Source organism: Talpa europaea (assembly GCF_964194135.1).
Source record: "Talpa europaea genome assembly, chromosome: X".
NCBI classification, from domain to species: domain Eukaryota; kingdom Metazoa; phylum Chordata; class Mammalia; order Eulipotyphla; family Talpidae; genus Talpa; species Talpa europaea.
In genome coordinates this window covers 95,752,501-95,778,598 of record NC_140081.1, presented here as the reverse complement: position 1 = coordinate 95,778,598, position 26,098 = coordinate 95,752,501, and the positions used below count along the sequence as shown (strand labels likewise).

Here is a 26,098-nt window from a genome sequence, read left to right as displayed (position 1 = left end):
GCGCCCTACAAGAGAGAAGGCAGAGAACGGGGGAGCTGAAGCGCAGGGCCTACAGCTAGCTCTTGGGGTTCAAAGAAGTAGCCAGGGCTATGCCCCCAGCCCACAGCTCAGGGAGAGGGAGAGGGAAATGCGTCCGCAGCGTCCGGCCGGCCAGCGCACCCCTACTCGATGCACTCCATGACGTGGATCTGCAGCGTGTCCATGTCGGGAGCCTGGTACTGGCACTTGGGGCAACAGAAGTCAGGCGGCTCCTCAGGGGGAACCCTCCTCTGGCCAGACGTGGCTAGGTGAGAGGAATGGTGAGCTGGGGAGAGAGCGGCGTGGTGTGGCAGCTTCCCATGCAGGCAAGAGCAGCTGAAGGCGCCCCCTGCCCACGCCCTGGGCTGGGGTGGGACTGGTGAGCAGGTGCTGCGTGCTGGAGGGCAGAAGGGGGGGCCGGGTGGGCGTCCCCTCCCCCACCAAAGCTGGGCCCGCAGCCCGCCCTCCCCTGCACGCCCTCACCTGGGGCAGGAGGTAAGGGCGGTTGGGAGACCTCTACGTGCCGCTTCCGCAGATCTTCGAACCTTGGAAGGAGAAAGCGTGCCATGAGCAAGGCGGGGGGAGGACACACGCCCTCGCCGGCCCCACAGCCTGGCCGCGCCGCGTGAGGCCCACCTGGCGGACTCCTGGCAGTTGGCCTTCAGGCGGCTGTACTCCCACTGCAGCTGCTCCAGCTGCCCCTGCAGGATGTCCTTCTTCTCGGCCAGCTTCTCCCGTGCCTGCCTCTCCGCCTGGAAGTCCGCCTTGTAGATGTCCGCCTGGCAGAGTCGAGGGGGCCGACACTCAGCAGGCACTCGGGGCGGGCCCCTGCCACAGAGGGGTAGTGACCCCGAGGCCCTGAGAGGTGGAGGAGGAGCCTCAGGGCTCGGAGTGATCTGGAGAGGCCAGAGACAGGGTGGGTGGCAGCAGGAGGTGGCGGCCCCGAGAACCCTCACCTGGGCCTTCAGCACCGGGACGGTTTCCATCACGATCTTGTGCTGCTCGGCGTCCTCCTTCAGCTTGTCGATCACTTCCTGTTTGGCCACCAGGGCCTCCTCGGCCTGCTGCAACTGCTGCTTCAGATCTTCCAGCTGCACTCCCTAAAGGGAGCAGGGGCTGAGGAGCGAAGCTGGGCCAGTGGGCCACCCCCAGCAAGGCCGCTGCTCCGGCCAGAAGGCAGAGCTGGAGAGGCCAATGCAGCCTTCCCAGAACCCCAGGCAGCACGGGCTGCACCACCTCCCAGTGAGCGGGTCGCCACACGTCTCTGCTAAGCCTCAGGCGCTGCCATCTGCTCCCTCAGCGGCACGGCACCGCCCCGCCCAAGACAACACACAGACGTCAGACGCACGCCCATTTACAGCCACGCAGGTGCTCACACGTGCACACCCACCCACGTGGCCTGCCTTCTAGAGATCAGAGGGTGGTTCATAACCAGCTCCTCCTCACACGAGCCGGGGCGCATTCCTGTCTGACACCCTCCTGCACACGCGAGGCCCAGAGACCATACTCCGCATGCATCTGAGGGCGCCACACTCAGAGGGCGCCAAGCACAGCCTTCCCATGTCGGGCTGGAGACCCCTGCAGTTTCCCGGGGCTTGGGAAAAACCAAGTCAGAAGCGCAACAGGCAGCGGCCGGCAGGAGGACCAGCCACAGGCAGCCCAAGGCTGGCTCGGCCCCGTGCCCCCAGCGCCGCCAGCTCCTCAGGCCCGGTCCCAGCAGCTAAGCCCCGGCGGCACGTCAAGCCAAGCAGCCATCCCAAGACATACTCCCTCGTCCCGCCTGCAGCAAGGACGCCAGTCCCGACGGCCCCACCCAGGCACTCACTCGGCTCCGCTCACCGCCCACCGCGCTGCTCTTCATGTGCTTGTCGTACTCCTGGAAGAGCTGGTGATAGGCCACCTGCAGCTGCGCCAGCTTCCGCCTAGAAAAACAAGCTTTGCCTGCCCGCTCCGCCCTCTGCCTCCTCGCATGTCGCAGGGCGGAGGCCTCTGGGCTGTGCTCGGGCCTGGAAGGCGGCAGCTGGGAGGTAGTGAGCCCCCACAACGGTGTGAGCCAAGGAATGCTGACGACCACACAAACCGTCCTTCCCTGCAAGGCAGGCCTGCGGGAGGGCTGGTCTACATGACAGGAGGCTGGAGCAGCACCCCCAGGGAGAGGGGCAGACCCCAGAGCCACGTGGCTGCCATGCAGGGCATGCAGGACGCTGCCCGCACAGGAGAGCACCCGCCGGAGGCCAGGGCAGGATGGCGAGGCACTCACTTCTCCTCCGAGGCAGCCTGGCGCTCCATGCGCAGCGCGGCCTCCACGCTCTGGTTCTGCATGCGCAGCTGGTCCACCTGCACGCTGTGCTGCTGCTGCAGCGCCTCCCGCTCGCTCTCCAGCTGCTGGGCCTGCTCGCTGGCCGCTCGGGCCCTGGCACAGAAGAAGGGAGGTCATGGCGGCCCGGGGAGCAGGAGAAAGGTGGGCAGCGGGAGTGTGCCAAGACCTCCAGTCAAGGCAGAGCGACACAGGTCGGAGGCTCTGTCACTGGCGATGTGGACAAGGCAGCAAGTGCCTTGTCTGAGTGCAGACAGCAAGGAGGCTGGTCTTGGAAGGTCAGGAGAAGAGGGCTTAGTGGGGCCGGGTGAGAGGCCCCAGGACTGCCCATTGGGTTCCAACAGGCGCTGGGGGCCCTGGAAGAGCAACATCACCGAGACCGGGAGGAGAGTACACAGAGGGCCTTTCTAGGTCAGGAGGGAGGTGAGACAAGGTGAGAAATGGGGGTGCTGGAGAGAGGCAGGGTCAGCGTGCTTAGGCAGCTCTTCCCCGCAAGTGGCTGTTCCAGGAGCAGCAAAGTGGTCACCCACCTCCGTGGCTCAGCTGGAGTCACGCACATCTGGCAGAAGAGCCCCCCACCCACCTGCCCGGGCGACAGCAACGGCCGGAGGCACAACCCCCTTTCCCGCTACACCCCCAACGCAACGGCTCATGTCTTCTCTCCTGGGTCACCCGAGCCCCTCAACTTCTAAGCCAGGGCCCAAGTGACCCCACAGCTCCCCAATCTCCTGTCTCCGCACTCATTTCTCCCCACAGCTCCCCCAGTCTCCCCTTCCAGGCTCTGGCCACATCATCCTGCCGTTGTGACACCTTCCCTGGTCCCCAGCACTGGCGGGACGAGGGGTGGCAGTCCCTCGAGGCTTTCCTTGGCCAGCCTCTCCGCACCACTGAACACACATCTGTGGCACCATGAAAGTTCATCCTCTGCCTGACACCCCGCAACCAGGCAGGGCCACAGCGCTTGCATCCATGGGACGCAGTGTGAAGCTGTTGAAATGTCCACACCACGTGACTGGAAAAGCAAGCAAAGCTCCAGGAGTCCCTTCCCAGGTGGCGAGGGGCAGGAAAGGAGGCAGTCCAGGTGCCTACAAGGTGGCACAGAACGCCCGGGTCCAGTCATTCACGGATGGCACCACCCCGCCAATGCCTAGTCTACATGCACAGAGGGCAGATGGGCAGGAAACGCTTGAGCAGTCTAGAAGTTGACCCGTGCGGCCCGTGGGAACATAGAGGTACAGAAGAGCACGTGGGGGGCACAGCAGGAGGCAGCGGCCGCAGCCTGGGGCTCAGCCTTCCTCGCCGGGTGTGCCATGCCACCGAGGGCAGCGCCTGCAGATTGTTCCCTGCGCCGGCGAAACAGACAGAGTTAGCCCCGTGGCCGGACCGCCCGGCGCGCCCTGACCACCTGCGGTCCCGGGACGGGGGGGCCACCCGCCCCAAGAGCAGCTGCTGGGCCACGTGGCACACACAGAAACAGCCCTGTCCGATTTTTGACCTGGCGGCCCCACTTCCGGGAACCGTCCTGCAGAAGGGGGCAGCAGAAGGACGGCGCAGCCCCCGGTGCCCACAGGACACTACTCCCACAGGGGCAGCTCCTGCGCCAGGACCGCCCCCACCGCAGGGCACTGGGCCGGGCACCCTTGGGACGACGAGTCTCCCGGGGGGCCCCCGGTCTCCGGCGGTACCTTCCATGGTCAGAGAAGGGGACGCCGGCAGGAGGCAGAAAGGGAGCCCGAGGCATGGGTCCTGCCGTGCGCCTCTTGCCAGGAGCACACCTCTGTCCTGAGCGCACTGGGGTGCTTCCGAGAAGCACAGAGGCCTCAGGTGTCCTAGGGATGCCCCCTAAGGAACGGACCCAACATCCACCGAAAGGACAGTGAACCCAGAAGTCTGGCCAGGACCCCGGTGCACAGCACCTCCAGCCACAGCACCCTCAGCACGTGCTCTCTCACCGAGAGATTCCTGGAGCCCCAAAACCCGCCTCACTCTTATCATGCCTTGGTAGTGACCTCCACGGGTCCTCCCCCAACTCACCTGCCCTCCAGAGCCTGCCGCTCCTTGGTAGCGGCCTCCAATCGACTCTGGCTCTCCTGCAGCTCCCCCAGCAAGGACGTCACCTGGGCCTTCACCGAGGCCTTGTCCTCGGCCATCTGCTGCAGGACACAAAAGCCAGGTCCTGTCAGTAAGTCATTCTCCGCAGCTGCCCCCTCCGCCGCCCCCGCAGTCTCTGTCCTGACTTTCTCTCAGGTAAACACCTGGGGAAGATTGCTGAATCGGGGCGACCTGAATTTTCAACTTGAGAAAAAAATGCCCAACAGTTGGTTTTCCACAAGGGTGGTGCCAACCAGCATTGCCACCGTCCCCGTGAAGCTGCGTCTTCACCAGTACCCAGGACAATCAGACCCGCCAGCTGCGACGGAGCCATGGTGGAGGCCCTGCCCACACCTATGAAACCGGCTTCCACCCAGGGAGGCCTGGGGAGCTCCGGGCAGGCGGTGGCTGAGGTGTTTTGCCAAGAGCCACCATCTCCTCCTCACGTTCGCTCTGACGCCACTGGCCCGAGAGGCCGGGCTGGGCCCCGCCTGAGGGCTACGAAGAAATCAGCCCAAAATGACTTCAACTCAATTCCATGCAGATTCCTGTACCCAGAGACTTGACCCAACTCCAGCGTGGCCATGAAGCGCCTGCCTGGGAAGGTGCCACGCGGCCAGGAGAAATGTCCATCTGCTCCAGCCTGCACCTGACCACAGCGCCCCCATCTGAGAGCACTCACCGAGGGCTCCCGACTGCGAGGTGGCCACTGTGCCTTGCAGATAGAGGACGCACCCTACGACCCAGAAGTCTTCCCCACGGAACCCTCCGGGAGCACGGACTCAGCCTCAGTGGGCGAGACCCCCAGCCCAAAACTGCAGCCGCAAGCCCGCCAGCCTGGTGCCCATCAGCTCTGCTGAGCTTAGCTGGTGCGGCCTGGCTCTGAGCTCTGAGGGATCCCCCCGCCCCCGGCTCTTGGGGGCCTGGCTACTGGTTCCCAGGGGCTCCCGCAACACAGATGGCTGACGGCCCAGTGGCTCCCTGCTCCCCAGAAAGGGCCAGCCTGTCACAGCTACCTGCTGGCATCTCTTCAGGTGCTCGACCTCCTGTAGCGCCTGCTCACACTGCCGCCTCAGCTCCAGCTTCTCCAGGCTCAGCCTCTCCACCAGCGCCCTGGCCTCCTTGAACTTGTGCAGCAGGAACGCCTTCTCCTCGCGCTGGCTGCCGTGGAGGCGCTGCAGCTCCTCACAGCGCCCCCGCAGCACCTGGTTGCTGTGCCTGATGGCATCTGGGGCAAGAGCACAGCACAGGGAGGCGGGTGAGCCCTGGCCCCCCCCCGCCCCGCTCCAGACCCCCAGACCCCGCCCAGCGAGAAGGCTCCCCACACTCTCCACCAGGAACGCTTTCAAAGCCAACGATGCTAATGAGGCACCCCCAGCTTCTCCAGGGAAGCAGCAAGCGCCCCAGCTTCACTTTGCTGCAGGAGCCTCTGGAAGTCGCTCCTGTGTTCTCACTGGGTCGGGGGCCTGAGCGGGCACCTCACTGCCCTGGGTCAATGTCTATACCACCTTGGTGACAGAGGTGCGGGGCCACCACAGCACTTGGGGTGGCCACAGGAAAGGACCACTCAGTGCCCTCACCCGCCTGTTCCTGAGGACAGTGACAACCGCCTCGAGGATGAAGAGGCTTCAGGGGCAAAGCAGACAAAGTGCCCAGAGCGTGACATAGATTCCGCCGGCCGAGCGGGCCACAAGCATGGCCTGGGGACAGTTAATAAGACCCGGGGGCACCGTCGTACCCAGCATGGCCCCCGAAGGCTGCGTTGAGCCAAAGGCTCTCTGGGCAGGCAGCAGCCCCCCAACACGGGGACAGCAGGAAGTGGACACACATTTTGGGCTCCAGTTTGGCTCCTGCCAGCAGGACCTCATCTGGATTCCCCGAGGCCAACAGGGCAGGTGACTCAACAGCAGGGGGCCCCACAGAACACCCTGACACGCTGGGGGACACTGTCCAGCAAAGAGGGTGGGGGCCCCATGACAGAGGCCTCCATCAGCAATGTCACACGCACGGCTGACGGAGCATCACAGAGACGCCCTCTAGATAGAGCACAACCCTGGGGGGGCCCGACCTCTGGGACGCGGAGTCCAGGGAGGCCGTGACCTGAAGGCCCGAGTCCCCTGGGGGAGATGATGCTAAGCACACGAGGCAGGAAGAGAAGACACGCATCAGGTGACTTCACTGATATCTGGAGCCAAGAGAAACAACAGCGCAGGCGCACCAAGCGCGACAGCCCCAAGCACAGAAGTGGGGCCACCGAGAGGGAGGGAGGGAATGGGGAGCAGAGGGAGCGGGGCCCAATGGGCTGTGCTGGAGGACTCCAGGTGCCTGGGTGGTGGGTGTGGCGACATACATCTGAAGGAGTGTGAACCTGTACCCCTAAATCACAGGCACTGCGACAAACCTATGTTACACCAAATAGAACATTTTTAGAAACTGAAACAATAACGAAAATAAGTAAATAAAAGACCTAAGTTTCCAACAAGAACCAAGGGGTGAAGCCTGAGGGACACGGGCCCCATCACTTGCGGGACCCAACCAGGGTGCTGGAGCCCCCAGCCCGCAGCCCGGGGCTTGGCCATCTACAACGGCCCCCACAGCAGAGACGAGGCGTCTCACCAAACTGAAGCCAGGGGTGCACCCACGCGACAGGCGCCACGGCCCAGCAGCCAGAAGAGGCACCCAGGACATGATCACGGGGAGAGGAGGGCGGGGCGGGGAGGTGCAGGGCCCTGGGACCGGACAAACTGCCCCAGGCAGGTAAGACTGATGGGTCAAGCGGGCAGGGGCTGGGGATGCATGCTGGGGGTGCTGGAGCAAGTACTAGACGCCCAGACACATGGGGGGCAGATGCCAGAGGATGGTCCTCAGCTGCCATCTTTTCAGACACCCAGTTCACACCACCCCTTGGGAGGCCCAACCCCCTTCCCAAAATAGCCCACAGGCCCTTCTCAGGGAGGCCCGCTCCTCCCCTGCCCCAGGCAGAGCACACTGGCCCAGGCCAGCCGGGCTCCCAGCAGAGGCCGCTGCAGTCCAGCTCCCCACACCCCGCTGCTTCCATCCCGCCTTCTCCCTGCCAGCTGGGCCCCAAGAAGGCGCAGAAAAACCCCATGTGCTACTCTAGTTCAAGGTCCTCCCCCTTCCTTCCAGGGGACCCCACCTGAGACAAAGACGGGGGTGGCTGGGCTCGCAGGCACAGATCCATCCAGACCCAGCAAATATGAGGCACAGGCTAGTCTCCCGAATTTTAACTCTGCACCCCGCTGTCCTGCTTACCTCGGAGCTCTTGGTTCTCCTCCAGACAGCGCTGGAGGGCCTCAGGCATGTGCTCCGCAGGCAGGTGGGGCATGGCTGGTTTCCCCAGCGTGGGCTCCTCCCCGAGTGCGTCCTGCTCCCCTGCCGGGCCGCCACCGGGCTGCACCATCGCACACGGCTGACTCTTCCAGGGGGGCCTGTTCATCCACCAAGTTAGGCCTGGAAGAGAAAAGGGGCATAGATCCTCTCACCCCGCGGGCCTGACGCCAGTCTGTGCGTGAGCCCGGGGGTGCGGTGCCCCCTCCCATGAGAAACAAGAAAATACATCACTTATGTCATTTATGATTGGTATCTTCTTTTGTTGATCTTATGTAATCTAATACTGTTTAAAAATGTATAAAAATGCATAATGATTTGAGCACATCACATTCAGATATTCACTCTAAAAGTGTGTCTGTCTGTCATTTATGCGCCGAATCCTTGACCATCCTGCACAACTTCTCATCCCTGAGTCTGCCCTGCTAATCTACCGCTGCGCTGGCCCACGGCACGGGGGCACACCTTGGGCAAAATGCCTGCATTCTGTCCAACGCCCGGGATGGCCGGGTGGCCAAGGGAGGCGCAGGTCTGCTGGTGGGGCTCGGGAAGGCACTGTCTACGCCTCTGCCTGCCACCTCCCCTCGGGCTATGCACTGAAGTTCAGGATGTCATCGGAGGGAAACGGGAAGAGGTGATGCTTGGAGGGAGATGTCTGCGTGCTGGGTGTCCTACACGTTCCCACGCAGGAGTGCAGGGTGCTGGCTAACCCAGTACGGTGGACTGAATGTGACCCCAAAGAGACACAGCCACATCCTGACCCCCAGAAACCTGTGACTGGGGCCTTATTTAGGAAATAAGTCTTTGCAGGTATAACTAAGAGAAGGATCTTAAGATGAGATCATCCTGGATAATCCAGCTGGGCCCTAAATCCAATGCCAAGTGTCCTTTTAAGAGACCAAGGAGGAGACAACACAGACACAGAAATGAAACCACATGACGGTGGAGGAAGAAGCCACAGTGATGTGGCCACAAGCCAAGAGCACCTGGGGCCACTAGAAGCAGGAAGAGACCAGGAAGCATCGTCCCCTAGAGCCTCTGGAGGGAGCACAGTGCACTTGACCCTTTGATCACCAGAAGCCTCCAGAACCTAATAGGACAGAGTGCTGCTATTTGAAGCCCCCTAGCTCTTAAAGCAGACGTAAGGGATAAACATGCCTAGTGAAAGGCACCCAAGGTAACCCCTCAGAGCCCGATAAGGTAACCCCGGGGAGCGGGGGCGGGAGTTGTGCATCCAGGCTGGAGCTTGTGGCTCACAGGCTGAGATGGCAGAGCAGAGACAGGTTGAGCGGCCTGTGTCCCCGGGTAACAAGAGGTAGGCCGCATAGGACAGACCAGTCAGGAGCCCGCTGAAGTCCTGGCAAAAGACTACCCAGAGGATGTGGCCAGCCCCAATACAAGTTTTCAGAAGCAGGCATGGGTTGAAAGTGGGCTACTGTGACAAGATATAACCTCAGACGGCCTGAGGCACTCGCCACTGCTCCACAGAACAGCCCACCGAGCCCGAGCAGCCAGCGCTATAGGACCCACCGCCCGCCCCGCTTCCAGAACAGATCCTCCTTATCAATGCACTCCTTCACACTGGGGTGCCCAGGGCTGTGTCCCAGGACTCCTTCTCTTCTCTAAATACCACTACTGCAAAACTAAGTCCATCCAGACTGTTTTCTCTCTCTCTCTCTCTCTCTCTCTCTCTCTCTCACACACACACACACACACACACAAACCCACACACCCTAGTCACCCCAGACTCACACATCAAACCCAATACCTCAGCTCGGACACCCTGCAGTCCTCTGGAAAGGAGTCTCTAAATCTGTGCTCCTGACAGTCCCCAAAAGCCAGCTCCACCCCAACCTCCATCTCCAGCAGCCACGGGCCAATCCACACTCCAGACACCAGGACCAAAGCCTTGGAATCCCTGACCCCTTCCCTTGTCCACAGCCTGCAGCCAACCCACCAGGAATTCCCGTCAGAGTGCATCCTGGGAGCCACCTGCTGGCTCGAAGTGATTAGTGAGAACTGTCCTAGGTGTGACAGAGATGTGGTGCCTATATTTCCTTCCAAGTCGTTTCTTCCAGATGTATGCAGAAATATTTACACATGACACCTGAAATTCGCTTTAAAATAATGGGGGAACTCCTAGGTATGTACTGAGGCGAGCACCCACACATAAGCTCCTCGCAGTGTTACTCACAACAGCCAAAGGGAAAACAACCCTGTGGCCACTGATTGATGAACAACCTGAGCCAGTCCACCCACGTGCCACGGTGTGGACAACACTGGCAAACACCACGTTAAAAGTAAACACGACTGGGGCAGCGGTTGAGCGCTGGGTTGCGAAGCTGCCCGCAGCCTCTGCAGCGCCGGTTCGATTCCCGGCTGCTCCCCGGCCACCAGAGGAGGGTCCCACATGGCGTGAAGACCTCTCCTGCCGCCCGCTGCTCCCCTCAGCAGTGTACTTCGGTCCTTCTGCCTGCTCTGCTCCCCGCTCTGGCTCTGGTGAATTCTCTCACCCTCCCGCGCTTCTGACTGTACCCAGTGCATGTATAAACAAACAAACAAATAAATAAAAACATGCCTCTATAAAAAAAAATTAAAAAAAAAAAAAAGTAAACATGACTCGGGCCTCCCCGGTGGCGCAGCAGTTGAGCACTGGGTTGCGAAGCTGCCCGCAGCCTCTGCGGCGCTGGTTCGATCCCCGGCTGTTCCCCAACCACTGGAGGAGGGTCCCACATGGCGCGCAGACCTCTCCTGCCGCCCACTGCTCCCCTCAGCAGTGTACTTCGGTCCTTCTGCCTGCTCTGCTCCCCGCTCTGGCTGTAGTGAATTCTCACCCTCCCACGCTTCTGATTGTACCCAGTGCTTGTATAAACCTACCAAACAAACAAACAAATAAATAAATAAATAAGACATGCCTGTAGAAAAATTAAAAAAAAAAAAAGACCCATCTTTGCTTTAAAAAAAAAAAAAAAAGTAAACACGACTCATAGGAGACCACCTGTTGCGAATCTCCATTTATACCAAATATCCAGAATTAGCAAACAGAGAGACAGAAGATGAGTGACAGCTGAGAACTGGGAAAGATGGGGTGACAGGGGTCCTTGGCAGAGAGTATGGGGGTTTCTTTTCCGAGTGATGAAAATGTTCTGGAAGAAGCGCTGATGACCGCACAACTCCAGTTCACTGAAAACCAGTGAAGTGAACACTCAATGCGAGAGGGGTGTGACTAGTGAATTTTATCTCAACAAATGCAGTTTTGAAAACAGTAACAGGTGAGGGTTGTGATGGACAGTTCAAAAATCTAGCCCCGAGGTGATACTGTTGGAGCTGGGAGTGGGGTACAAGGGATTTATGATACTATTCTTTCCATTTTTGTACATCTTTGGAATTTTTCACTGTTTCACACCTGGATTACTGCAATATCCTAAGAGATCACCCTGCTTCCACCCTTGCCCCGACAGTATGTGCACCCCATTTCAGTCCACTAATCGGGCCTGGAAGGTAATTTCGAGCACATCCCGCCGCCACTCACAACCCTACAGTGGCGCCCACTGTCCTCCGGGTAGAAAGCCCGAACCCCTACAATGGTGTGCATGACCCCGCAACATCTGCTCCCCCATTACTTCCTCTCCGAATATTCTCCCGTGGCCCACTCTGGGGTAGCCATCGTGGACTCCCGCTGTTCTCAAACATGTCAGGACAGCCCGTCCATCCTCGAGTCACAGAAACGGCCTGAGATCGGTTCGAGCAGACACTGATCGGTCTGCAAAGTGCGCAAACTAAGGCACGTGAGGTCAGACACTTAGTTGTCAGAGCATGTTGAAGAGCTTTTAAGAAAACTGAACCGCCCCAAAAGCAATCAAGTTGGATGGACAGCAAATGCTTCCGAACTAGCAGTCTCCGTCCAACCAGGGGTGTGGTCAGACATCGTGGCGGCGGAGAGACGCGGAAACAGTCCCGCTGGCCGCCAAAGTCACCTGGGTCCTGAATTCGGTCCGCCTCGGCCGGTGCTCCAGAGCGCAGGGCAGAAACGGGCCGGGCCCAGCAGGAGGGGGCAGCCGGGACCTCCGGGGCGACTCGGGGGCGGCGGAACACCCTCCGACTGCGCGCTGCCTTCGGGGACGAGGACCAACCAACCAGCAGAGTCGGCCCGGCGCGAGAAGGGCGGGAGCCACGCGCCGCGAACGCTGAGAATCCCGGCACCCCGAGAGAGCCCGAGTTCCGTGCTCGCCCTTCCCTTCTCCCGTGGCTAAAATTCTCGCTTCCGGCTTCCGGGGGGTCACCACGGTGTGACCCGGAAGTAAAATACGCTAGCGCGCCCCCAGGAGGCCAAGGAGGTGCGAGGGCGGCGGCTCCGGAGGCTAGCCCGCGCCTCCCGGCCTCCACCGGCCCACTGAGCGCACCCCAGCGACAGGCACCGCCCGCTCGTTTTCGGGGCGTCGCGACCCGCAGACTCCTCGGTCTCTCGCACGGCGGCCTCCGGCCTCCGCGAGCCGGGTCGCCCCGCCCCTGCCCGGGGAGGAGCCTCGACCGGGCAGCCTGACGGGGCGGGCGGAGCCCGGAGCAGACCACCCGTCCGGCGAGGGGCGGGGACCAGGTGGGCCCGCCCACGGAGGGGCGTGGCCCCAGGCCCGCGGGAGTGGAGCTCCCCGTCACCGCGCCAGGCCCCGAGGGGCGGGCACGGGGTCGCGCTGGAGGGGCGAGGCCGGCGGCAATGGACCCGCGGGACCCGCGAGGCCCGGGGCTCGCCGGCGGCGGCGGCAACACAGGCGCCCCAGGGGCGGGGCGCTGGCGCGGGGCTGTGGGGGCGCGCCCGCCCGGACTGCGCGCGCACCCTCCCGCGCCCGCGTCCGCCCCGCCCCATGTGGGAGGGGTCTGCGGAGGCCCCGCCCCGTGCGCCTCGCCTGAGGCCGGTCAGCTCAGCCTGGGCGCCCGCCCCCGCGGGTTAAATGGGCCGGCGGGGCGCAGCCCCCGGAAACGGCAGCGAACTTCGGGGCTGCGAGCGCGACGGGCGGCGAGGCGCAGGTAAGGGGGCGGGCCGGCGCGTGCGCGAGACCCCTTAGTTTGCCACGCTTGGGAGCGGGGCCGAGTCGGGAGCGTCTCAGCCGATCCCATTGTCCCCTGCATCCCCCGCGGGCCCCCGACGACGCTGAGCCCCTGAGCGGAGAGGGGACTTGCGCCTCTCCCAGCTCGGCAGAAGAAGGGCTGTAGCCGCGCTGCATCTCCTGCACTGTCTCCCCGGCCCCGGCTCTTCGGGGAGTTTCCGCCGCGTCCCGTGTGAGATGCCCCGGGCGGTCGCGGGATGCTCCGGCAGGGTTTTCCTGGCTCCGCCGGAAGCGCGGCTCCAGGTGGAATGGACAGATGCTTGGGGTCATCTCGTATTTGACGCTGGGCAGGAAGGCTGCCTGGACAGCAGGCCCAGTGCCCCGGCCGGCCCGCTGCTTCTAATCCCTACCACCGCCCTCCCCCCGCCCCTGCCATTCCGCGCGAGTAATTTCAGTCGCGTGGCCTTCAGGTGAGAACCTGAATCGCCCCTGGGGAGAGGGGCCAGCTTCTCAGTGCTTCCCTGCCCACCGCCTCCCTCCCGGCAGAGAGCATCATGGCAGAGCAGGTGGCCCTAAGCCGGACCCAAGTGTGCGGGATCCTGAGGGAAGAGCTGTACCAGGGCGATGCCTTCCACCAGTCCGACACGCATATCTTCATCATCATGGGTGCCTCGGTGAGTCTACACCACAGCAGACTTAGAATGTGACTGCCCGAGTCCCCTTCCTTCTCAGTGTCTGCCTTCCCCCGCTGTCGCTTACGGGACCTCACAAGTGCCCCTCAGTCGGACTCTCGCCCGCTCCTGCAGAGCACGGGCATCCCAGCCTCCGTGCAAGGTCTCCTGACAGCTCTGCGCAGCCACTGACTGAGCCCCAAGCCTGGAGCTGGGAGGTTCATGGGGGCGGTCTGCTTGCACCTCCTGCCCTGGGAAAAGGGAGATGCCAACCTGGAGCTTATTCAGACTGGGGGTATCTTCTTCCGACCTGTGTGATGCTCAGCAGATGTCACAGCCTTTTAGTTGTAGGGGCAGGATCTGAAGCCCAGTCTCCACCCGGTCTCTCTCAAGCACATCCAGTTGCCCAAGGACAGACGCCTTGACCCAGCCAGCCCTGAGGCCTGGCCGGCGGGGCTATTTTCTTTAGCTAGGAAAGGCTAACTGAAGAGTAGAAGCCCAGCAGAGGCGCTGCATGCTGGCAGGGGTGAAGGGGCGGTCACAGGTGGGGAGTAGATCCCAGTACAGGGGTGAGCCCCGCCAGGAGCAGCGCACACACTCCAGGTGCTCCATGGAAACCAGACTGGCAGGGTGGGAGGCGAGCCGCTGGGCTTTCCTTTCCAGTCTGGAGCGGGCTCACTCTGAACCCAGGACGTGACCGGACAGTCTGCCGTCGCAGGCCCATGTCTGCCGTTACCTTGCACAACTTAGAACAAGGCTGCTGGAAGTTCCGCAAGCGCGTCAGCTCCAGGCGGGCCACTGTGGTCTCCCCGCACCTTCGTGTCATGGTCCCTCGGCTCCACAGGAGTCAGTTCTTTGTTCATGTGTCACTACGTGCCACCGCCCTTGGCACAGCCAGTGACACGATTCTGCTGAGAACTTGGAAAGAAAGAGCCAGGATGCAGGAGGGGCCACGCGGGGGAGGAGAAGGACAGCTGCCCCAAGCCCCGTCGTCTGATTTCCTGTAAGCCCGAGATGGGGTGCCCAGGATGAAGCCAGAGGGGCAGGCCTGGCCTCGCCCCAACCCTGTTGTGCCCATGTGGGCCACACACCTTAACACCCCGGACTCGAGTGCCAGTCCAAGAACCACCTGGAGGAGAGAGGAACTCAGGACCACCCCCTGACGGCAGGGCCGGAGTGCTCACAGCTCCAGGCCCTCGGCTCTTAGACACCCCCTGGAGAGCTGCCGCACTTGCTGTGTGGCCCCGGGGTGAGTGTCTTCCTTTCTCTGAACCTCTGCATAGCACACTGGCTTTTGAAACAAGGGCTGAGGTCCTCAGGCCAATTCCGACTCCTCATGCCTTCCCGGGGGCTCGTGGCTGGGCGGCTGGCTCGCGCGGTACTGGGCTCCAGTTTGCTTCTCCCTCCTCCCTCGGTTTGCTTTTCCCTCCTTTCTCATGGCAGCACCTCAAACAGCTCCCCCTCCATGTGGCTGCCTACCTCCCGGGTGCTGCCCCCCACCCCTTGGCTTCCCCCACCTGCTGCCCTGGAGACCAGTGAGCTCTTCATTCATTCCATGGAGGGCTGTCAGCACCCCTGGTGGAGGCTGTAGGCACGGCCCTGCCCTCCTCGTGGGGCTGCCAGCTGTGGGCGGCCAGGGTCCCGTGGACAGTAGCTGACCAATGAGAACTCAGAGTGGCGCATGTGACAGAGGCCACCAGCAGGCCCAGCCCCTGCCGTGCACACAAGCCCTGTAAGCAGGGCTGGCAGAGCCCCCAGTGGCTGGTGGGTCCCCTGGACAGGCTGGGCCATGGAACCACTCTGCCCCTTCGTCCGCCCTCCCCTGCTTGCCCAACCCTTGCCCAACACCGGCTTCCCTCCAGGGGAGAACTCTCTTCCGGAGGGGGGCTCTGTTCCCCTGCAGTGTGGCCACTTCCCCTTTCATAGGATTTCCCACTCCTGGCCAGGAAAGGGGTACAGGTACTTACTGTCCCTCACCAGAAAACTCTGGAACAAAAGTAACCACTTTCTCCTTACAGACCTGGCTTGGGGAAGCAGCCTTGGGCCTGGCTGTTGCATCATCCTTCATCTGATAATCCCTGGGCCAGGGATGGAGAGGAGTGGAGGGGGAGGAAAGGAAGCAGGAGGGACACAGGCCCCTCAGCCCGCCCCTCGCCACTCGGGGCCTCCGTCTCCCCACCTGGAACAGCAGGGCATGGGCTCTCTGGGTGCTCTGGCCCCACCGAACCACCCGGCCTGTGCCGGGATGACCCAGACACTGGGCCCCCCCCTCCACGGTCATTTCTGGGCTGATAAGATTCCTGCTGTGTCACCGTGATACGGGCGCTGGCCCAAGGCCTGTGACTCACGAGCCCCAGGGTGTAGGGGGAGGCCCTTTCCTTGGCGTGGCCGCCACGCGCTTAGCTCAGCAGCCCCCCTGCTCGCCTGTCTTGCTGGCCTGGAGCCAGCATGTCTTGCCAGGCCCAGGGCTCCACCCAGCAAGGCCAGATGGACCCTTGACCCCAGTGACCCTGGGGGGGGGGGAGGCCGGGGACCCACCTCTGCCAAGCCTCAAGCTCCTTGCCACACCCTCTGCCAAAAGCCTTGCGGATAGCCGCTGCCCGGGCAGAGCTAGGGCCGAGAGCGTGGTCGGGCCCAGGTGGCGCCAGGTATCTCTCGCTGGTCACCCCATGTCGCTGGGCAGGTCGTTCCCCCGGGCTCCTGGGATCAAATGAGGGGGCTTGGAAAGATCAGAGGCTTCCAGCGCGTCTTACCTGAACCCCCATAATTGCACCCACCCCACACATGATGTGCTTAGGGTTTGCAAGTGTCTTCCCACGCTCCCTTGTCTCCAGAGCCCTTTAGGCCAGCGCTGGCGCCCCCAGGCCTGGGTGGGAGGGCCTAGGACAACAGAGGGCTCCACTTCCCCATGGGCGGAAGCCCGGGGTGCCCCGCCCGCACTGCGCAGTCCTACCTCGCCACTCTCTGGGGTGCCTTGAAGCTCAGCAGGCAGGCGCTGTTGCAGGGGCTGAGCCCAAACAAGGCGAGCAGGTTCTAGCACTAGTTAATCCCAAAGGGAACAGCAAGAGCAAACAGCTTGGGGTGTGGGGCACTGTGACTCAGCAGACAGGCCAGGCCCCTGCCACCGGCTGTTGCCCGCAGCCTGTCCCAGCTCCTCTGGACCTGCTGGAATGTGGCCTTTGCAAACAGTGCTGCTCCGGAAGGGCGGGGAGGCCTGTACTGCTGAGGGCCATACCCGGCCAGACCCAGCCCGCCCACCCGCCTGCCCTCAGGCTGTGATGTGAGGGTCCGGATGGCCTAGGGGTGCAGTGGAAGGCGGCAGCAGAGCCAGTCAGGGGAGCAGTGCGGCCCCCCCCCCCCCCCCGGCAGCGTGGCTGGTTCTCAGTGGCGCACAGCACCCGAGAGAGAGCTGGGCCTGGGGCATCCGGGAAACCCTGACCCAGGAAAAGCCCTCTCTGGGGGCGCTGGGTCCTGGTGACCTAGCGCTGACCACACCGGTCCACCTGCAGCCCTGGCTGGTCACCCAAGGAGATGGGAGGCAAAGCGGCCAGGCGCTGGCACCCCTGAGCTGCATCCACAGCGGAGAGACCCCAGGTCCTCCAACCTGCCTGCGCCCAGGTGCAGGTGCCCACCGGGCAGGGAGGACTTTGGTGCTGAGCATGTGGCTCCCATCTTGTGGTCTATAGGCATGAAGTCACCCCATGGTTATGTGGCTTTTCAACGGGCATCGGCACTGGACCCCGAGGTACTTAAGCCCTGGAGCTGGTATTTCTGCCTGGGGTGCGTCACGCTCTGCCCAGCCCCTGTGCCACCTGGCAGCACCTGTCTGGTTGGCAAGGCTGCGGGAGTGAGAACAGGGTGGGCAGATACATGGGCTCCCTGCTCTGGATGTCCTCCCCCTCGGCCTTCCCCCAGAAGTTGAGAACTCCTGTGTGAGGTCACAGATGAAAGCCACATGGCGGGGGCGGGGGGGCAGGACAGCCAACCAGGGCTGGGGAGACAGGCCTTGTGCTGCTGTCCAGGGCCTCCTGCTCCATCTGTGGCTGTCGCCGGGCTGTGGCTCAGCACTGCTGTGTTCATGGCCCACCTTCGCTGTGGGAAATTTCACACGCAAACGACGAAGTCGACAGAGGAGCACAAGGAGGGCCACGCCTTGCCACCCCATCTCGTTGGCCCCACTGCTCCATCCTCAGGGATTTTTCCATCTTTCAGGACTTTTTAGGCCAAGCTTTTACTCCGTAAAATGCGCACGTCTGAACTGTACACTTGCTTCCACCCAGTCACGACATAGGACGCTCCCATCTCGCCAGTCAGGCCGCCTCCACCAGTCCTGCTTCAGGCACCGCCAAGTTTCTCTCTCTCACAATTTGTTTTGTCAATTCTAGAGCTTCATTTCAAGGTACCCAGTATTTAGTCTTGTGTCTGGGTTTGGGGTTCAGCATAAAGACTTTGAGGTTCCCCCGGCTTGGGTGGGTACTAGCTCATTTCTTTGTGTCGCTGAGTAGCATCCCGTGGTCGGAACACACAGCTTGTCGGCTCACTGGCGCCTATGGGTCAGTCAGTGCCCCCTGGGGCTGCGGGGGTCAGCTGCTGCCAGGCTTCACATGTGGGGGTCCACGTGGGACTCAGCCCCACTCCTCGGGGTGATGCGTTGCGGGGTAGGGGAGTGTTTTGCTTCGTGAGAGGCCGCCGGTCTCCTTGAGAGAGTGGCTGTGCCATGTTCCTGCACGCCAGCGCCGTCTGGCGTTCCGGTTGCTCTGTGCCCTCCCCATCACCTGGCACCGTCGCTCAGCGACCAGCCGTTCCCGTGGGTATGAAGCCGCTGCTCTTTGTGCTTTCATTTGCGTTTTTTGGACAACTGAAGGTTCTGAAGCATTCCTCGCGTGTTTATTGGCCATTCACCTCTCTTCCTTGTGAAGTGGTGGGTCAGCTCTGAGACTTGTTTTCTGCTGGGTGGTTTTCTTGTTGAAGGAGTGGCGTGTATGTCCCGGATGCAAACATGAATGCGGGCACTCTTTTCCCGACCTGTCTGTTCTGTTCGTCCTCTTCATAATGCCTTAGCATGGACAGAGGTTTGTATTTCGATGAAGTCTTGACATCGATTTTATGGTCTTTGCTTTCTGCATCCTAAGAAATCTTTGCCAATTTCCGTCTGTTGATTTTTTGGATCTAGCACATTCTGATTGTAAGCATTTCTCTGTAGCTCGATCTCAGATGTTGAATAGACAAGCACCCCCCACCTCCTCTATTCTGACCCTCCCGCCGCTGGGACATGACTCAGCAGCTGCTCCTTCCGGGTTCCTGGCTGCTCCCAGGGGGCTATTTGCACATCGCCTGCCTGCCTTCCGCAATGTTTGTGGGGGTTAATCAGTGCTCCGTGTCAGCTCAAGGAAGTTCCTTTTTATTGCCAACTTGATATGCGCTCTTATCAAGACACGATACTGGGTTCCCGGGAACGCTGTGCCTGCGCCTGGTGAGCTGACCAGTGTGCAAGTGGGCGAGGCCCGTGGACCGGAGCTGTTTCTTGGAGCTCGTTCTCCCAACCTGTGAGTGGGGTGAGTTCCAGTACATTTTTGTTTCTTTGCTATAAAACCAACCTTTTGTCTCTGGGATGCGCCCCACTTGGCTCTGACGTGGGTCACGAGTTCTGGCCTCGCAGGGCTGCATTTCTCGCCTGTGTTTGTGCCTGTGAAGGGGACACGCTGCTGTGGCTGTCCCCGTGCCTTTCTCGTCAGGTTTGCGTGTCAAGGTCCTGAAGGCCCAGCAAACCTGCAGGGAGCCTTTACCTTGGCCCTGTGCGCCCCCTTCCTGGCGAGGGTCTTGGGGACTGTGGGGCTATTTGGGGCCGGCGGAAGCCAGGTGGCCGCAGTTTGACTCCCTCAGAGACGGTCGCTTACTTCATCCCTCGCTCCATTTTCACAGGTGGGATTGTTCCAGAAATTTGTCCATTTCACCTTGTTGGACGTAGATTAAGGTTGACCGTGACAGCCTCCAGTTTCCTGCTTCCTGTCTGTGGTCCACCCTGTTGTGCTCCTAATTCTTGGCCCCTTTGGCAGAAGAATCTGGCCAAGAGGTGGCCCATCCCGACTGCCACGTGCAGACACCAGCCTCGGGCTCGTCCATCCCTTGGCCCGTTTGCACTGTCGCCGCCCCCCTCCCCACCTCCCGTCGTGTGTTTGGCTTTTGAGTCCCTCTGCCCTCTCCTGACGCGCCTCGCTACAGGTGCTTCCTGGCGCATAGCTGGGAGCCCTTTTGGTTTTGCTAATGGCCAGGAGGCCACATCTTCCAGGGCTTCGGCCTTCCCCTCCCCTGCCGTCCAGTGAGTCTAGTCTCCTTGGGTCTGGAGTCTATCCTACTTGCTTGCGCTGCCCGCCGATGGTAGCGTGCGTGGCCACGGGCAGCCGTGCGCAGGGGTGGCTCCCGTCATGTCTCCAGCCCACTCGAGTGCTGGCGCTGGGGGGTGCCCACTCCTCTGGCTGCGTGTGAGGCAAAAGCTGGCCGACAGCAGTGCATCGGCTCCAAGTGAGTGTGGGGTGTGGGGACGCTGGCCCGGCCTGAATGCTTCCTGACCACACTTGTTCCCTCTGCCACAGGGCGACCTGGCCAAGAAGAAGATCTATCCCACCCTCTGGTAAGCCTGGCCCCTCGCCCCTGCCCTGCAGCCTCCAGACCCCACCCTCCCGCCCTGCCCACAGCCTGACTCTGCATGCAGGTGGCTGTTCCGGGACGGCCTTCTGCCCGAGGATACCTTCATCGTAGGCTATGCCCGCTCCCCCCTCACGGTGGCCGAAATCCGCCAGCAGAGCGAGCCCTTCTTCAAAGTGAGTAGCTTCCAGAGTCTCTACCAGCCCCCAGCAGGGCTGCCTGGCATGCCACCCTGTCCCTGGATGCGTACCGTCCTCCTGTTCCCCCCAGCCTGGCGGCAGTGGGCCAGGGCCACGGTAGGACACCTTCCCAGGGCCACCTGCACCATCACGCTTGTCATCCTCGCTCCACGTGCTGGGCCGCTGAGCCCCAGCCTCTGTGCCAGGGAAAGCTGGCAGCTCTGCCATTTCTCAGTGCCTTCTCCCACATCACAGTTTCCTGAAACCTGACTCTGTCTTAGGACATGAGGTCCCCGGGGCAACCGTGCTGATCATGGGGTAGGCTTAAGACTGCAGGCCCCGCAGCATGGCTGCTGCCTCAGCCTCCACACCAGAGGTGTGTAAAGCTGGCAGATGGGGCGACGTCAGTGTAAGCTAGGATGGCAGACTCCAAGGAAGCCCTGCCTGGCTGTGAGAGAGGGGCTGACTTCCCTGCATCCCTCCTTCCCAGGCCGCCCCGGAGGAGAAGGCCAGGCTGGACGATTTCTTTGCCCGCAACTCCTACGTTGCCGGCCAGTACGACGATGCCGCCTCCTACCAGCGCCTCAATAGCCACATGAACGGCCTCCACCAGGGGCCGACAGCCAACCGGCTCTTCTACCTGGCCTTGCCCCCCACCGTCTATGAGGCTGTCACCAAGAACATCCGGGAGACCTGCATGAGCCAGATGTAAGGCTGCTTTTTCTCCCTCCCTCCCTGCCTCCCAGGTGTCCCGGGCCTTAGGGCAAAGGATCTAGGGCATCCAGACCATGTTGATGCCCCTGTTCTTGTCATGCACCAGCTCTCCAAAGAAGGGAATGCAGTCAAGATTGGTCGTTTTCTAACAGCCTTTTTTATTTTATTTTATAAGCACTGGGTACAGTCAGAAGCGCGGGAGGGTGAGAGAATCCACCAGAGCCAGAGCAGGGAGCAGAGCAGGCAGAAGGACCGAAGGACACTGCTGAGGGGAGCAGCGGGCGGCAGGAGAGGTCTGCGCACCATGCAGGACCCTCCTCCGGTGGCCGGGGAGCAGCCGGGGATCGAACCGGCGCTGCAGAGCCGCGGGCAGCCTCGCAACCCAGCGCTCAACCACTGCGCCACCAGGGAGGCCCGCTAACAGCCTTTTTTAAAGCTACTACCACACGCATTTACCACCCAAATCCCAGTGTCCACCCTCCAGGGCTAGGTCACATTCAAAATCCCATGGCTCTGCCAGCAGTCCCCGCCCGCACCACACGATGACAGTGTTGCTCCACGAAAGACATGTGCCACACTTTTCCCTGTTCACGAAGTCCCCGCCAGTGCCCCCAGGTGGCAGTGTTGCCCCGAGAGAACCCTGCCCAGCCACCGGAGCTTGTTCCCCAGAGCCCCAGCCCACGCCAGCCCACTCCGCCGCAGCGTGCTGGGCCCACTCTCCTCGGGAAAGGGACGTGTCCCACTTGAAAACTCCGGGAGGTGCCCTCGACCCCATCTCCCCAGGGGCCCCCACTCGCTCCCGGGACCCAGCAAAGGCAGGAGAGGCACGGCCACTGGCCGCCGGGAGCCGGCCCGGCGGAAAGTCAGGAGCCGGGGCCTGGCGGGGACTGTGCTCAGGTGGGAGGTGCCTGTCTCAGGTGAAGGGTGGGGCAAGTGGGGGCCAGCCCCGCAGGACTGTGCTGGGGCCCCGGCCCCCCACCCCCCTCGGGTGGTGAGAGGGGTGACGCGGCTCTGTGCTCGCTGCAGAGGCTGGAACCGCATCATCGTGGAGAAGCCCTTCGGGAGGGACCTGCAGAGCTCCAACCGGCTGTCGGGCCACATCTCCGGCCTGTTCCGCGAGGACCAGATCTACCGCATCGACCACTACCTGGGCAAGGAGATGGTGCAGAACCTGATGGTGCTGAGGTGCGGCTGCGCCGGGGGGCGGGGCCGGGGGGGGGGCGCAGCGCTGCAGCTCCAGCCTCCACCCTCGACCCGCAGGTTCGCCAACAGGATCTTCGGCCCCATCTGGAACCGGGACAACATCGCCTGCGTCATTCTCACCTTCAAGGAGCCCTTTGGCACTGAGGGCCGCGGGGGCTACTTCGATGAATTTGGGATCATCCGGTCAGAGCCTGCACCCCTTCCTGGGAGGCTGGCCCGGGGTGGTGGCCATGCCGCTGCCCTGCTGGGTCTCCCCTCCCTGTTCTCGGGGCCCCTCCACCCCCCTTGCGGTTGGCATTCAGCGCTCCTTGGTGGCTCTGAAGGGAGGAGTGCTGCCCCCCTCCTGCCTCGAGGGCATCTGGCCAACCCGGGGATGAGGAAGCACGCCTTGTAACTGGTCACTCCAGAGTCCTGTTGGAGGCCTGGGTCCCCGGAACCCGGCCGGCAGGGGGGACAAGGGCGGGCTGTCCTGCTGCCTCCTCACCTCGGGGCTGACGCCTCGGGCCCGCCCCTCTAGGGACGTGATGCAGAACCACCTCCTGCAGATGCTGTGCCTGGTGGCCATGGAGAAGCCCGCCTCCACCGACTCGGACGACGTCCGTGATGAGAAGGTGGGCGGAAGGGTGCCTGCCCGGGAGTCCGCAGCCCGTGGTCCTCAGCCTCCCTGTCAGAAAAAGGAGGGTTGCCCACGGTGGTTCCGGGGCGCCAGGAGGCGGGACGCTCGATGGGAGGAGCAGGGCCAAGCGGCACCTGTCCCAGGGGCCTGCACGCATGGCTGCCCCACCCGTCACCCCGGCCTCCTCTCACTGCCCCCCAGGTCAAGGTGTTGAAATGCATCTCGGAGGTGCAGGCAGAAAACGTGGTCCTGGGTCAGTACGTGGGGAACCCCAGCGGCAAGGGTGAGGCCACCCAAGGGTACCTGGATGACCCCACAGTGCCCGGCGGCTCCACCACCGCCACCTTCGCGGCCGCCGTCCTCTACGTGGAGAACGAGCGCTGGGACGGTAGGTGGCGGGCGCGGGCGCGGGGGGCGGCTCCGCGCTCGGCCCGGTCTCTGCGGCCGCCGGGCCGCTGCTGAGGCCGCCTCGTCCCCCAGGGGTGCCCTTCATCCTGCGCTGCGGCAAAGCCCTGAACGAGCGCAAAGCCGAGGTGCGGCTGCAGTTCCGCGACGTGGCGGGCGACATCTTCCAGCAGCGCTGCAAGCGCAACGAGCTGGTGATCCGCGTGCAGCCCAACGAGGCGGTGTACACCAAGATGATGACCAAGAAGCCCGGCATGTTCTTCGACCCCGAGGAGTCCGAGCTGGACCTGACCTACGGCAACAGATACAAGGTGCCGGGGGTGCCCGCCGCCTCCCCGCGCGGACCTCCCTTCGCGCCCCCCCTCACCCCTGCTCCCCCGCCCCCCAGAATGTGAAGCTGCCCGACGCCTATGAGCGCCTCATCCTGGATGTCTTCTGCGGGAGCCAGATGCACTTCGTGCGCAGGTGAGGAGCCGCCTGTGGGGGGGGGCCTGGCCAACCGTGCCCGCCCTGAGCGCCCTGTTCCCTCAGCGACGAGCTCCGGGAGGCCTGGCGCATCTTCACGCCGCTGCTGCACAGGATTGAGCGCGAGAAGGCCCCGCCCATCCCCTACGTCTACGGCAGGTGCGCAGCAGGGGGGGGGGCAGGGAGCAGGGGGAGCCAGAGCCCGTCCACATCTCCCCTCTACCTGTCGTGATCACAGCCGAGGCCCCCCAGAGGCAGACGAGCTGATGAAGAGAGTGGGCTTCCAGTACGAGGGCACCTACAAGTGGGTGAACCCCCACAAGCTCTGAGCCCAGCGCCCGGTGCTAACCTCCACCCCTGGACCTGCCACCCACCCCGCGCCCTGCGCTGCCGGAGACAGGACCAGACCTCAGCCTCACATTCCTGCCCACGCCTGCTGCCGCCCAGCCCCAGTACATTCCGCGGGCAGCTGGCACGGGGCTCCCAAGTCCTGCCTGGCCCAGGACTGGAGGGTGGGGCGGTGGGCAGACCCCAGGGCCCAGGCCACCCGTCCGTGCCAGCTGTGAGCTTGGGAGCTCGGGAGGCGGGAACAGACCTCGCGCCAGCCTCGGAGCCCCTCTACATTCCTGGCCGCCAGCCGGAGGGCCCCCATACCGCTCTGCCCAGCACCCCGACTGCACTCCATGGCCAACACCCCCCCACCCCAAGCAACTCCTCTCGCTGGGAACGCAGCACCAACACGTGGGATGCCCCCCATTAAATCCACAACAGAGTCATTTGTCCTCACTCTTCCTGCCTGCACCTGTGGCCAGGCCAGCCCTCTGCCTGGGGACCGCCTGACCCTCGCTCTGCTGGGTGGCCCCTGAGTCTGACCCTGACCCTGAGTCTGAGATGTGGGGCCCCAGGACAGGTCGCATCTGTGCACGCCTTTCTGGGATTCTTGGCACACGGGCCCCGCCGGGGTGCTGGCCGCCACCCAGTGCTGTTTGGGGCGCGAGGTGGCAGTGGCAGATGTTGGGGTGGTCCTAAGAGCCTAGCCTGAGGCTTCCGAGGGCTCAAGTTTCTTTCTGGGTTTGTTCCCTGAGGCCTCAGTGCCAGGGTCCCACACCTGGGGGAGGGGGGATGAGCCAGGGGGAAAGGAACATTCCAGGTCTGCACCCCAAATCTGAAAGCAGGGATGGGCAGCATATCCCCACCCAAGCCTAGAAGGCACCCCTTACCCCATGCCTTGTCCCCCACCTCATGGGGTCCCCCAGGCCCAGCCATGGCCACCTCCCTGTGGCCCTCTGCTCTTCCACGTCTCCAGTCATGGGGCTCAGGCATCCACAAAGCACGCCCCAAGTCGTGCCTGCCAGTAACCTGTTTCCAAGGAGGGCACGTGCCGGGGTTCCAGGCGGGCCTGGTACGGAGAACAGCCGTTCAAGCCCGCACCCTCCCCACAGAGGCCTGTGGCTGCCCAGCTATGCCAGCACCCTGGACCCAGTTCCACTCCGGGCGTCCTGGCAGGAACAAAAAGACAAGTGACCAGGTGGCAGTGCCCCTCATGGCAGGACGAAGCAGCAGGCCCGGCATGGCCAGGGCAGAGGGGACACACAGGGCTGCTGTCCAGGATGAAGCAGGCCATGTGACTCCCAGCAACCCAACCTGTGGCCCCTCCATCCCCCGCCTTCTGGCCTGAGCTGCCCCCTGCGCAGTCTCCTGGCCGGGCAGCCACGGTGTGGGCCTGGGCAGGGAGGGATGCGGGATGCGCACTGCCTGATAGGGCACGTGGCCACTGGCTCCAGCCAGCACAGACCTGAAGAGCCTCTGAGAACCTGGCCCAACTGGTCCTAGAAGCCCAGATGGTGTGCCACCCCCTTGGGCCATTCCTGTTTGCCCTTCTCTATCAACAGGGTTGATACCTCCCTGCGGGGCGGCGGGGGGGGGGGGGGATGACCAAGTTCTTCAGGACCTGACTGAATAGGGGGGAGGGGACTCTGACAGCAGAGGATAGAGGCAGCCCCCTAAGTGGTGGCTCTTGTAGGCTGCGCCCCCCCACCCCACACGCAGAACAGCCGAGAAGCCTCATTTGTGGACAGGATTGGAAGCAAAGTTTTGGCCTGGGGTCTCCTGAAGAAGGGCTAGTGGGAGAGCTAGGGGCCCCCAGAATCCTCAGAACCTTGTAGCTCCAGAGGCCCTGGCCTTGACTCTGGATTCGGAGCTGCTGCCGCGGGGTACAAGCAGCCCTAGAAAGGGGGGAGGGTAGCGGTGGGTGCCTCCCATCAGACCCTGCCCCGGCATGTCAGGGACAGGCCCAGGCCCAGGTGCGCACAGTGCACAGAGGACATGAGCCTTGGCACCTACACTTGGGGAGCCAGTTCCAGAGCTTTCAGGGCGGTCCA

The 26,098-nt window shown here is 62.8% G+C and overlaps 2 protein-coding genes across 8 annotated transcripts; one reads left to right on the top strand and one right to left on the bottom strand.

Moving 5' to 3' along the window:
* Positions 1 to 161: 161 nt before the first annotated feature.
* Positions 162 to 7,889, bottom strand: IKBKG (inhibitor of nuclear factor kappa B kinase regulatory subunit gamma; the record flags this gene model as incomplete). Of its 7 annotated transcripts, none has more annotated exons than XM_084258807.1 (9): positions 162 to 304; positions 502 to 563; positions 655 to 797; positions 975 to 1,118; positions 1,844 to 1,940; positions 2,279 to 2,431; positions 4,370 to 4,488; positions 5,443 to 5,654; positions 7,700 to 7,889. In XM_084258807.1, the coding sequence occupies 9 exons, from the start codon at positions 7,881 to 7,883 to the stop codon at positions 162 to 164; spliced, it is 1,257 nt and encodes a 418-aa protein (XP_084114933.1). The 7 variants fall into 7 exon arrangements, with proteins under 7 accessions (XP_084114933.1, XP_084114928.1, XP_084114927.1 ...); XM_084258802.1 differs by having other exon boundaries at positions 1,865 to 1,940; positions 7,700 to 7,883; XM_084258801.1 differs by having other exon boundaries at positions 4,370 to 4,485; positions 7,700 to 7,883.
* A 4,834-nt stretch (positions 7,890 to 12,723) lies between these two features.
* Positions 12,724 to 24,450, top strand: G6PD (glucose-6-phosphate dehydrogenase; the record flags this gene model as incomplete). Its single annotated transcript, XM_084258454.1, has 13 exons — positions 12,724 to 12,799; positions 13,366 to 13,493; positions 20,084 to 20,121; positions 20,203 to 20,311; positions 20,805 to 21,022; positions 22,055 to 22,213; positions 22,289 to 22,414; positions 22,749 to 22,842; positions 23,049 to 23,235; positions 23,328 to 23,563; positions 23,641 to 23,717; positions 23,784 to 23,876; positions 23,956 to 24,450. 13 exons carry the CDS (start codon positions 12,724 to 12,726, stop codon positions 24,044 to 24,046), a joined length of 1,632 nt encoding a protein of 543 aa, XP_084114580.1. The 3' UTR covers positions 24,047 to 24,450.
* Between the last annotated feature and the right edge of the window lie 1,648 nt (positions 24,451 to 26,098).